At 43.7% G+C, this 12,884-nt stretch overlaps 2 protein-coding genes across 2 annotated transcripts in view; one reads left to right on the top strand and one right to left on the bottom strand.

Annotated features, from left to right (window-relative positions):
* The window catches only part of SEC63 (SEC63 homolog, protein translocation regulator), a 124,611-nt gene that overhangs the window by 98,090 nt on the left and 13,637 nt on the right, over positions 1–12,884 (bottom strand). Inside the window, exons 2-3 of the mRNA XM_034765927.1 lie at positions 4,121–4,220; positions 2,158–2,272 (exon numbers count right to left, since the gene is read on the bottom strand). Of these exons, the coding sequence (XP_034621818.1) occupies positions 2,158–2,272; positions 4,121–4,220 (215 nt within the window). The remainder of the gene's footprint in view (positions 1–2,157; positions 2,273–4,120; positions 4,221–12,884) is intronic.
* LOC117875055 (small nuclear ribonucleoprotein F-like) lies at positions 10,171–10,457 on the top strand. The gene has a single exon (XM_034765928.1). It carries the CDS (start codon positions 10,206–10,208, stop codon positions 10,455–10,457), a length of 252 nt encoding a protein of 83 aa, XP_034621819.1. The 5' UTR covers positions 10,171–10,205.

The raw sequence follows: 12,884 nt of genomic DNA, 5'->3' as shown, positions 1-12,884 counted from the left end.
GGCTAGAAAAAGGATAGGGAACAGGTTGTAATACTCTGATCTGAAGTAGGTGATGGATGATTTCATTCATATCATGACCTTTCCAGGATTGATGAGGTTGGGAATGGGACAAAGCTGTTCCTGTAATTCTAGCACAGCTGCACTGGGTACTCCCTATGGACAATATATAGTGACCTCTTTTGGTCAAAGATATAGGTAACTCTTTTGCTCCCAAACTGAAAAAGCCTGGCACCAATTGGGGATCTAACACCAGCCAGCGCTGGTTGGGAGACCTGCATCTGAGGCAATGGAAGGCAGTTATTCACCCTGAACTTGTTTTAGCTTCCACATGCAAAGGGGTAAAACAGGAAGAAACACTTCACAGACCCCTTAAATTTGCCAAATGACCTGTATTCCTTTCTATAGTGTCTGGCAGGACTGCGAGTTGACTTTTCTGATGACTTTGAATACTCTGTTTTCCATAAGCTTCCCACTGTATCACTAAGATAGCAGGGAACTGATTTGCCAGAGCATTTGATCCCATGAATCAAAGTCCCATATACCTGTATGAAACAGATTCAAATCCCAATGTCTTTTTCACCCCACAGGGAGAAGCCCTTAGGCTGTGGGATTTTTATGTTGAGGGGAACCAAACACGCAACACCATCTCGCCATATTTGCATTGCTTGTGAAAGCCCGTGGAGACTCTTCAGTGTCAGATCACAGTTCATATTTATTTTTGTTATTCTGATGCCACTTGAGAAAGTGTGTGCCCAAAGGAGAGGTCTGACCTGAAAGCCTGCCTGAATCTGGCTGCCTGTGAAGGGCCTGGATAGTTACTCCACTCTTTCTAGTGAAAATCTCCCCCACTTAGGCCTTGGCTACACTCGCGGATTCACAGCGCTGTGAAGCATGAGTGTAGTCGCACCGCCAGCGCTGCGAGAGCTCTCTCGCAGCGCTGCAAGTACTCCACCTCTCCGAGGGGAATAGCTTACAGTGCTGCGAGTGAGCGTGCAGCACTGCAGGCGCTGATTACACTCGCGCTTCACAGCGCTGCATTCGCTGCACTCAGAGGGGGTGTTTTTTCAGACCCCTGAGCACAGCGCTGTGAATTGCCAGTGTAGCCAAGGCCTTAGAAACAATGAGTCCCTGACCACCAGGGAAAATTGCAACATTTTTCCTTCAATAGCAATACCAGGCAGACACTGCAGGGTTTCCATCTCACTGCCGTAGGCAGTAAGAAGGAACTGAGGGATGGCTGGATCTGCACCACTCTTTATGCCCTCAGGTGGGGGATGGGGATGCACAAGGACATCTAAAATGCAGGTGAGGCCCCCCCAATGGGCACAGTTGTCAAAAAATCTGAATTCTGCATGCATGGGGCATATGCACACCACAAGTGGAATCCATGTGGACAATTACTCAAAGATTAACTGGAAGGAACTTCAGCAGGCAGCGCATTCCCCTGCTGCCAGTGATTGACGTGTCTGGTTCTGCCCCCAAACCACAAACTGGCTAAAGTACCCGTTGTAACAGTTCTGTGGAGCTTAGAACAAAGAAGGAAGTGCCTCAATAGTAGTCTTACATAAATGGCACAATTTACCTTACATCAAGAAGAAAGAGACTAGAACACAACAGGCAGATATGAACCATATGAAGTAGGGATTGTTTATACAGCTTATCCAGCCTGCACCACCAAAACTGCTCCACAATTCTAAGATGCACAAAGGGCTTTTGTGCAACGTTGCATCTCAGATTAAACTTCTCTTGGAAGGTCTACTATGTTGTTAATATGCATGGACTGCCCACAGCCCACATAAGTCTGGTTTTTGCTCTGGAATTTTTTCAGATAATGCTTAGCTACGATCACGTGAGTCATTCAAAACAGATGAAAACTGAAATCTTCATCTCAACATACTGTATAAGGGCATCAGAGACTTGAAGGGACTTCGGTATTATAGTTACAAATTAAAAATTAAGATAAGGGAGCATCAGTAATCTGCAATACACACTAGCAATGTTCAGAAGGTAAAAGTTAATTGCATCTTGAGATATGCTTTCAACCCTCATGGAGGCCTTCACTAGTATTTCCTCCGGCTTAGTTTTACATATAAAGCAAGTCCTAAGTATGACATATTAAAGTAATGTGCATTACCCAACAAGGGCACTATTACTTACTGGGTCCAAATGTAAGACTTCATAAGGGTTGTATTCTTGATATTCTCTGTCTGTTTTGGAAACTTTGTATGCAAGAAACAGAAACAGTGCCCATCCAGCAAAAAGAATTGCTTTCCTATTTGGGAAGAATATGAAGGGTAAAATAAAATACACACAATCATCTTTACTTCTAACATAACACTATACAAGTAATTTGTGAAGCTAACTTATATATAATTAAACTTAAGGATCCCACATTAAATAATGAGATCCAAAAAAACCAAACAATTTTAGAACGAATACCCTTGGTGATAAAATGGCTTTGGACACCGATAGGTCTGCTGAATGACTCGGCTTTTTTATTGCTATTTACATAGACAAGAAAAACAGTGACAGTTTCTCCACTTCCACACCCTTCTACCACCACACATCAAAAAATCTCCCCCAACAGCCAGCATAGATTAACAAACAAGAAAATCTCTCTGTTCCTCATTTACATAGAATATTTTGCACCCAATAATGAATGCAAGTTCTGCTTTAAAAAAAAAAAAAAAAAAAAAAAAAAAGGAATAAAACTGAACAGCTGGGAAGTAAAGGGGAGGAGAGAGGAGGAGATGTGAGAAAGGGTAACAAACTGTGGGGGATAAGAACACAGGCATTACATTTAAACGAGCAAAACATTTCAACATCTTTCTATGTATTGTATTAACTGAATGACATCAATAGCATTGCTAATTTGAGGGAAGGGACAACAGAATTCTGCTCCATTATTGATAAGATCCAGGTCAAATTGTTGATTACTGTTGAGGTCTACTAGGTTAACTGAACGGGAATTTAAGAAGCTGTAACACGAGTGGCTTCTCTCTGAATTTCAAGCCCTATTAGATATTAATAGGGTTACCATACGTCCGGATTTCCCCGGACACGTCCGGCTTTTTGGTACTCAAATCCCAGTCCGGGGGGAATTTCCAAAGAGCCGGACATGTCCAGGAAAATAGGGAGGCATAAGCCAGGGTCCGCCCAGCACGATCCGCCGGGTCCGCAGCGCAGCCCAGTTGCCCCAGCTACAATGCTCAGGCGGGGAACGGGGGGGCTCGGGCTTCCCTCGCGGGCGGGGACGCCCCGGCCACTGGGGGACCCTTCCTGTGGCCCCGTTGCCTCGCGCAGCTTGGAACCCGGCACCACGGGAGCTGTTTCCGACAGGGACAGACAGGCCGGGGAACAAGCTTGGCAGCAGGAAGGAAGCTGCATCCGGGGCTGCGGGGACCTGCGCTGCCGACCGAGCGTCTGAAGCCCCCAGCAGGCAGAGGCTGCCGGGGGAGCAGGGGAGCAGGGCAGGCGGGGGCATAGAGGCTGCAGGGGCAGGGCAGGCGGGGGACGCAGAGGCTGCAGGGGCGGGGGTGCAGGGCGAGTGGGGAGCATGGGTCGCAGAGGCTGCAGGGGCAAGGCAGGCAGGGGGCGCAGAGGCTGTAGGGCGAGTGGGGAACAGGGGTCACAGAGGTTGCAGGGGCGGGGAGGGGCAGGGCGGGCAGGCGCAGAGGCTGCAGGGTGAGTGGGGAGCAGGGGTTACAGAGGCTGCAGGGGCGGAGGGGCTGCAGGGCGAGTGGGGAGCAGGGAAGCACTTAGCAACCCCCAACCAAGATCAGAGCGGGAGGGAGGAGGGGGAATGCAGGGTGCTCAGAGGAGGGGGCAGAGGCTTTGGGGAAGGGGCGGGGCTGGGGCAGGGCCAGGCCCCCGTGGAGTGTCCTCTTTTTTCAGTGTTGAAATATGGTAACCCTAGATATTAATCATTAACAACTTTTCATTATGAAATTGTAGCAGATTCCAATAGTCCCTTTCTTTAAAAAGTTATGAAAGCTATTACTTTATTATAGAACTAGTTCCACTTGCTTTAATTAAAACTTCAAATTTATGTAAAAAAAAAAAAAAATACAAAATACAGTGGTAATTTAAATGAGAAGTTACCCAAATGAAACATACTTACTTTATTGAAGGAATGATGTTTTGTTGTGGTTTTAATAACCGCAAACGATACCACAGACATCTTCCATATACTTTTCTTATATTTTTTAATCGAATTTGCTCTGCAAAAAAAATAAAATGGCTAGTTAAAATTTAATTAGAATTTACATCAAAAGCAAAGTGACAAGTGAGCTATGTTATTATCATCTTGGAGTTTGCAGTGCAATTCCAGTTTGAGACTTGAAAGACCTTCATAATCAAAAAAGCAGTGAGTGAATTATATATTTGTTTCCTCGGCATTTAAATGGTACCAAATTTGTAAGTAAGAGTTTAACTTGGATTGTTCTACGCTACCTACTACAGGAACCAATTATCTTTTTTCTGTGCATCTTGAAACAAGAATCACTGCTGAAACAAAGTCAGGAGATGTAGCTTGTCTATTCCATGCCCTAGAAGTCTCACATTTGCAGTTTTAAAGCTAGTCAACTCAGACAAATGGTCTCCCCCTCTGATATCAGCTGCAGTATGCGGGGGCAGAAAAAGAAGATAGCATATGAAATGGGTCTTGGAATACAACTGAGGAGTGTGAATTGGGAATGTTTTTTGAGCAAGGCACTGGAAGAACTAAAAATCTTCAAATACTGTTACTCTCTTCCTCTCTGTAACACTCACTTTGTGTGTCTTATTTTTAGTTAGACTGTAGGTCTTTGGGGGCAGAGACCGTATCTATCTATATGTAGAACCCTGCATGGATACAAAATTTATATCCGCATCTGATCCGCAAACATGTTACAAGTTATAAAGCAGATTTCTGCAGATTTGCAGGACTCTACCTATATACTTGCACAGCATCTCATAGGAGGTCCCAGTTCTGACAGGATGTTTGGCAAATGTCATAATAAATAGCAAAGAACTAGGAGGCTAGCTTCCCCAAACATTTCAGAGTGGGTGGGGCAAACCAATGGTACAAATATTTCCCTAAGAGTGGGAGCAATCTGTCTATATTAAAAGAGCTTTAATTATATTTTGGTATTACTTGGGATCAAGCTAGTGGTGTGAGAAAGGTTTCAGGAAAGGCAGTACACTGTGATGGAAAGTGAAGACAGTTTATGGAACCCCATAATGGCTTTGCTAGGGAAAGAATCCCACCCATTGTGAGAAGCAGAACTTATAGGGCTGTATAGACCTTCTATAGCATTAATTTTATATTATAAATGGGCTTCTTGATTAGTTTTAAGTAACTTTTCTCTGTCATTATGTAGATGTCACAAGAAACTAAAATTGCTTTATCTGCAAGAATAAGAACATTTGTCTATATTTAGATTAGCAGAGAAGAAAGTGGAGATGACGAAATTGGCCATGTTTTAATTAATTTTATTTTTGCTGATTATATTACTATAGAGTGACTGGTTTTGTTAAGCTAGAGTTTTTCCTATTAGTTATTTTTATAGGGTTCCTTCTGAATTTTCCCTAAACTATTGACACAGTATCATCTTAAGACCTTTCACCCAAATAAGACCATGTCAGCCTCCTCAAAAGAGGTTTTACTTGTCTGGATTTCTCATTTTTGCAGGGTCACAGACCAAGAGTCACTGTGGTACGGAAAACGTGTTTGTTTTTAATTTCTGGCTTAGAGAGACTTTTCCAACATTGATGCTTGTTAACAATGGCCTCATATCTGACTGGCCCAAAGACCATGGATGGAACAAGCAAAATTCATCAATCATACGAATCAAAGGTAACACTGAGAATCTTTGCCTTTTGATCAACAAGAAAACTGAGGGAAGACTGAAGTTCCAGAATTTCCAAGAGAGTGATCTCCTTGGGGAGAGGAAGTCTCAACATCCACAAGCCATTCCAGCCTCTGACCAGTCTCTGACCTACACCAGAGGCAGCCCGCTAGTGGGAAACATTGTGCCAGCAGAACCTCCCTGAATGACTCCTTAACTGCCATTCCAACTCCTACTCTACAAGTGTCCAGCAGGCCGCATGCAAACATTGAAAAGTTCATGAACACCTTGTGAACATAAGTATCTTATTTTCCAGTTTCCATATTTTACCCTGGGTTTTTTTATTTATGTATTTATTATTAACCGGAAGATGTCCCAGCCTTTTTATTTTTAGGGGTGAAAGTAAGTGTAGCTGTGTGCATGCATGTGGTATGAGCATCCATAAAACAAACCCAGGGAAAGCGCCTGAAAGGAGCTCCTCGGGTTTAAACAGCCCTAAATATTGTCTCAAAGACACGGATTACAGTGTGTTCTGTGTTTAAAAATCCTGAAAGACTTGATATTATTGTCTCTAATTTCTGGTAAATAGGAAGTTAAAGTTTTGTCTATCAAGAGTTCTGTTAAAGTCTGTATTCTAATATCTCCTTTGAGGGTATGGAGGGGAGGAAAGTGTCCAACTTTAATTCCTATGTGGCGGCTAAGAAGGAAGCTTTATAACTGGTTTCAATATTAAGATATTTAATCAGCTTCAAATTATAGATTTGATTGACTATGGTAAAATTCTTTAGTTAGGATATATACCCAAATGGACAGCCATGTTCTTATACTCCTTAAAATGCACAATGGTTAATTATTTTTGGTATTAATTTAATGATGCAACTCCAATCCATTACTGAGACTAACTTGTGTGATATGATCTTAATTTGATTTGATAGTGTTTTATTTTTAGTTTATCATCTTAACTTAGATATGTTTTCTAGATTTGGTTTTAATAAAAGTTTTGGCACCCACTGTGGAGGCAACATAATCCACCACCCACTACCTCTTATTTCCACCTGGTTCAGTAGAGGTATCCTCCCTTCCACAGCATAAAGAAAAATCCCTACACTGTCTTACTCATGATATACTGCAGTCCTCAGTATTTCCATACTGTTTTTCAGCATGTAATAGCTTCAGCGTTGTAAATTCTGCACAGTGCAAGAAAGGCAGCTGGCATACATGGGTATACAGAGCTGGACAAGTGGGAGACCTTGTTGAGGGAGAAAAGTGGTGCAGGCGATTGACAGCTGTCAGAGCTATGCTTCAGGTTGCTAAGCAAGGACCAGGTGATGGTCTGTCCCATCATTTCATGGCTACTCAAGGCCTGTAATGAACATTTCAGAATCTCCTATGCACTAGGTGTAAGTTTACATGAGAATACTTCTCCTTGATGCTGCACTAGTTTTGTGAGGACAATAGAATTCAATTATCTACACAGAGTTTCATGAGTACCTGCCCCCCCCCCAAAAAAACCCACACTGTTAGTATGGAAAGAATGCCCCTCCCTGCCCCTACGCACTCTGGCATTGTGAAAGCATCAGCGCAAAGGTGTCAAGTGTTCACTTTTGTGTGCGAAGGTTTTCTGACAATAGTGTCCTAAGCCTAATCACATGAAGACACACTGCAACAGTTCCAAGGAAGACTTTTTTTGAGGGGTTCATGCCATCTGATTCAAGTACTGTACTGCCTGTGAGCCCATTTCTATAAGGCAAAGCTTTTCTCCCCTCTTGGCAGTTATAAAGTTAACCAGATCCCTGCAAGTCACCTTTCTCTGCAATGCTTGCACTGTAGCTTTGTTTCCTGGAGTTCTGAAGGAAACATCCTGCTGCAACAACCCCAAGATGGATCCGACAAGACAAAAGAAGATGTCCACAGATAAGGTGGCTTTCAGAGGGAGACATCTTTTTTGCCATGACCTGGGTCTAGAAAAGGCTCCCACAACTGACATAAAAACAGACTACGATGCAGAGGACAAATTGTCTGAAGTTGAAACTATAGTCATCACTGAAAGCCTCGCTAACAGTTGTTGGTACTGGAGAGCAAGTAGCCTAACCTATGGCAGTAGAAGCTTGAGTATGGGCAGCCTTACTCCAAGGTACATTTACAAGAAGTATTGAATAGACCAGGAACCCAATTTCTCCCTATGGTTTTCCAGAGGCAAACAAAACAGCTTGTTTAAGAGCCACCACATTTCTCTTGCAAGGAGCTACTTCTCAAATACTCTCCCCCTCCCAACAGACCACTTAAAGCAGGGGTTCTCAAACTGGGGGTCGGGACCCTTTAGGGTGTCACAAGGTTATTACATGGGGGGGGTCACAAGCTGTCTGCCTCCAGCTCAAACCCCACTTTCCATCCAGCATTTATAGTGGTGTTAAATATATAAATAAGTGTTTTTAATGTGTAAGGTGGGGTTGCACTCAGAGGCTAGCTATGTGAAAGGGGTCACCAGTACAAAAGTTTGAGAACCACTGACTTAAAGTAACCTCAAGAAACAATACATACCTGAATCCAGCATTACCCAACATATATGCCCCATATTTTCTACCTCACACATCACTGCCATGATATAGGGTTTCACCCACTTCCCCATGAAATGCTATTTTGATCCCAATACAAGCCCACTCTCCCACTCATGTTCTCGCCATCCCATGGAAGCAATGCAGAAATGCATGAGAGTGTGAAGAGGTAGTTGTAGCCATGTTGGTCCCAAGAGAGAGATGACACACATACTTCAGGAATTGTAACACAGGAAGGCACCAGAACAGTACCATGTGGCTTTACAGAAAGCCTAGGTAGGCAATATTGACTGAGATATTAATCTTTGCAGTCTACATCTACACAGCTCTACTGCAAAGAAATCAGTTACGGGTAATAGAGCCTCTTTAAGAACTGTAAGACTATCTCTACCCCGTTCACATACTGGGACAGACTCACGTACCCTCTTGGCTACAAGCAGTAATTCTGCATTTGCTTTCCTCTGCTGAAATGCCGAGCACCACTTTCATGTTTCCAGAAAAGAGCCATTGCTCTTCCCTTTCCTCCTCTCTTTTTCTCCCCCCTTTCACTATCCCAGAGGACCTGGTTGCAGATTGTGCCCTAGCCAGTTAACTAGGATGAATATCCAATCCATGACACCACGGTCTCCATGCTTGGCAGCTATAAAAGCAGACAACATACTACACTCCTCACACTGCTGCCATCAGATCCCCAAGATTCACCTTGTCTCTCTGCAGCTTTCACAGTCCACATTTACTTTGTAGATATATCCCAAATGGTCCATGAGAAGGATCTGGCTGCCACAACCCCCATACAGACTCCGCAAGGGAGAAAACACAGGTGGAGGCAGAGATCTTAGACACTGACAGCATGACACGAGACTCCTCCAGGACACATACTATGATGTTAAAGGATGAAATCCCTAACATCAAGGAAGTTGGCTCCCATTGCCAGATTTCAGAATATTTCTCTAGGTACAGAAGGCTATGTGGATGCTTAAGTCTACCTCATGGAAGTAGGTGGTAAAAACTACTGCGACTCAACCCAACTCAGATGGACAGCTCTATCTACTACAGCAACCAACAGACCTAATCAATTATGCTAGTCACATCCTTGACTAGCAGCGCAGTACAGGAGACCTACTCCTTAACCCCATTGAAGGAAACCTTGCACCCTCCCTGTGTGAACAGACACAAAGGCCCTTAAGAGCCAGCACATTCCCACAAAGGAGCTGTCTCTATAAAACACCTCACTAAAACCTACTGAATCAAAAGTACTTTCCCAACCCTTTTGAAGTCTAAGGCAAACAAAGCCTTTGTGACATGGTAACACGGCTAAAGGCCAACCCTAGATAGAGGCCAGACACTGTCCCAAACTGCTCAGGGCATCCCCCTCTTCCACTTTTGTAAGTGTCTGGGGGGAGTGTAGTGGAGAGAGGAAACAGCCAATGCTGAAGTGACCCTTCACTGGCATCAGGAACTGTTCCCTATTCACTGTCATGGTATACCAAGTCCTTAATCTCTTCATCTTCTGAGGACCCCCTTGACTAATGGACTCTCACTTTCTGAAGTGAACTTTTCAGGAACAATACAGTACCTTGCAGCATATGGGAAGCTAACAAAATACACACGGATTTACTAGTTATGAAATAGTTATAGCATTGTCTGGCAAAGCTGTGCCACTCATGCCAAACAAAATAAATAAATAAATAAATACCTTATTTCATTGTTTACTTTATATTTATGCCCAGCAGTCACACACAGATGCCTACCAACACGGCGCACGTGCGGCCCTGCGAGTAATTTTTGTTTTTACCGCTGCCTTCTGCCAGGCCACGTTACCATGAGCTTGCCCCTGAACCCCAAGCCCTTCCTGAATGGGCTGATGGGGAAGCCAGTGATGGTGAAGCTGAAGTGGGGGATGGAGTACAAGGGCTACCTGGTGTCTGTCGATGGCTACATGAACATGCAGCTTGCAAACACAGAAGAATACATAGAGGGTCCATTGTCAAGACACCTTGGTGAAGTTTTGACAAGATGTAACAACATCCTGTACATCAGAGGAGTAGAAGAAGATGGAGAAATGAGAGAATAAGTTTGCATATTTCTTGAAAAATACAGATCAGTTTTTCACAACTTAAAAAAAAAACCAGCAGGCTTGAATGCACAGTCAATGAGTATGGCTGGGGTTCATGCTGTATCCTTCAGCTACTCTGGGACTTTGTCAGATATGCTTCTACAGATTCTTTTCCATCCCAATATTGCCCAAAGGGATAGACTGAGATAAATCCTGAATGGCTGAGGTCAGTTTGGGCCCAATTAGAGGTTTAATTTGAGCCCATGGTGTGCGCACACACAAAGAATCTTAGAACAAGCTGATTTTGTAGACAACTTGGTTTTAGGGTTGGGGGAGGAACAGTGAGAGGAAGTTGTTTGTTTTAACGGGGTCTCTCTCAGGAAACCCTTACCCAAACGATGTCAAATTTTGACCACTAGTCTTATTTCCACAGTCCCATGAGGCACAGCAAATTTCAAGATTATTCAAGAAAGTATGTGGAGTTTAGAGCCCTTAGGACAGCCATATTTTAAAACAGGAAGCAATGCTCAAACTATGGCAGAGCAGCAGCACGGCTATGGAAGTGGCCATTGAGCATGCTACTGTATCAGAAGCATCTAACGCAGCCTATAGCGACATCTGGGCGACTAACTGTCCTTCAGGCACAATGGATTTAAGGTCTTTCCTATGTCCTTGTGGGAGCATCTCTATAATCGTGACAAAAATGGGAAAAGGTTTAGAAAACCTGATCTGTGGGGAAAGGCTAAAAAAACTGGGCATGTTTAGTCTTGAGAAAAGACAACCGAAGGAGGGACATATGTTAAGGGCTGTAATAAAGCAGCTGGTGATCAACTGTTCTCCATGTCCACTGAACGTAGGACAAGTAGTAATGAGGTTAATCTTTAGCAAGGGAGATTTAAGTTAGATATTTTTCCAAATATCTAACTAAAGCGTAGTTAAACCCTGGAACATGCTTCAAAGGGAGGTTGTGTAATCCCCAGCAATGGAGGATTTAAGAACAGGTTGGACAACACCAGTTAAGGATGGTGCAAGTGTATTTGGTCCTGCCTCAGCATAGGAGGACTAGACTATATGACCTCTTGAGGTCCCTTTCCAGCCCTATATGTCCAGGATTCTATGATAAATAGGGATGGATAGCAGAGGAGGCGAAAGAGGTTGGGGGCTCATAAGAAAGCCAGGGCATCCCCCAGCTCTGCCACTTCCCCCAAGTGCCCTGCAGCCCCAGCTCTGCCAGCACCCCACACAACCCCCAGCTTTGCCAGTGCACCACAACCTGCAAGATCTGTCGGTGCACTGCAACTATCCTAAACTCCCAGCTCTGCCAACCTTCCTGCACACATCTATTCCACTGTACCATAGTTTTCCTTTGCTCCAGCCACTAGATGCATGTCAGATTGTAAAAGGGGGACGTAACAGCAACAGAAGCGTGTGCACACCAGGGAGTGAAGACTTCAGGGAGATGCATTCCCTGCTTGTGGTGGGAAGGCACTGAATGGGTTGAGGCATGATGTACTGGAGCAGGGCTAGTGGGGCACAGCTGATGGGGGTGGCTAGCTCAGTACACAAACTGCAGGACGTGATATTTATAACTCCTAACAACATATTTTCTCCTGTTCAAAAAAAACTAGTACATTCAATGGCAAAAAAATGTTATCAGAGTTGCTGCTTGGTGGTAAGTCGCCACCTTGCAGAATACTGATTTGAGCAAAACTTAAACTTCTAAAAACCAGGACATGCACAGTTAAGGTTGCCCATGCAACTTTAACTCTATTGTCTTTCAGCAATGCGTCATATGCCCTATTAACACACATACCTTTATTCTGCCAACTCCACAGTCACTTAAATGTGCAAGCTCTTCACCTCGTTTTACAACCCATTCACTCACCCCTACAAGATTTCATTTAACACTACTAAATAGCAAAAAGGAAGAAAAACAGTTGCCCAAACCATGTTCCCTCTGTTCCATGAATGGGCAGTAGCCAATGGCAATTATTTGGATACACTCCAGGTACAAGTCAGTGTGTTGGTTGTTAAGTGTACCTACATTAATAGGTAGAGGCAGTAGTTAGGCCTGCTTGGTAAAGGTGTGTTAGTGATATGAGGCCATGTGTGGGTTTTATTGTGATATGTGACAGAGCTGTGATTATGATGGAGGATATCTATAATTTCACACACACACCCGATGCATGTGAACAAAGGGAGGAGCTGCATGTGTACCTTCAGGATGCAGAATGCATCACTTCAATGAAGAATTGTGTACATTATATAATTAGCAGGGAGTGACAGATATGTCACTTTCCTGCAATATCCTTGCAACACCTTAAACATAATTCAGTAAGTATCTTTGGAGTTCATTGTATTGAAAGGTTACATATTATTGTGGGCCAGGAGTGCATGTAACCTCTCTAAGAGGGAGACGGGATGTGAACCCTGGAAGCATTATGA

This window comes from Trachemys scripta, chromosome 3 (genome assembly GCF_013100865.1).
Source record: "Trachemys scripta elegans isolate TJP31775 chromosome 3, CAS_Tse_1.0, whole genome shotgun sequence".
NCBI lineage: Eukaryota > Metazoa > Chordata > Testudines > Emydidae > Trachemys > Trachemys scripta.
Note: the sequence above shows the minus strand (reverse complement) of the source record. Positions and strands in the feature narration are given on the sequence as shown.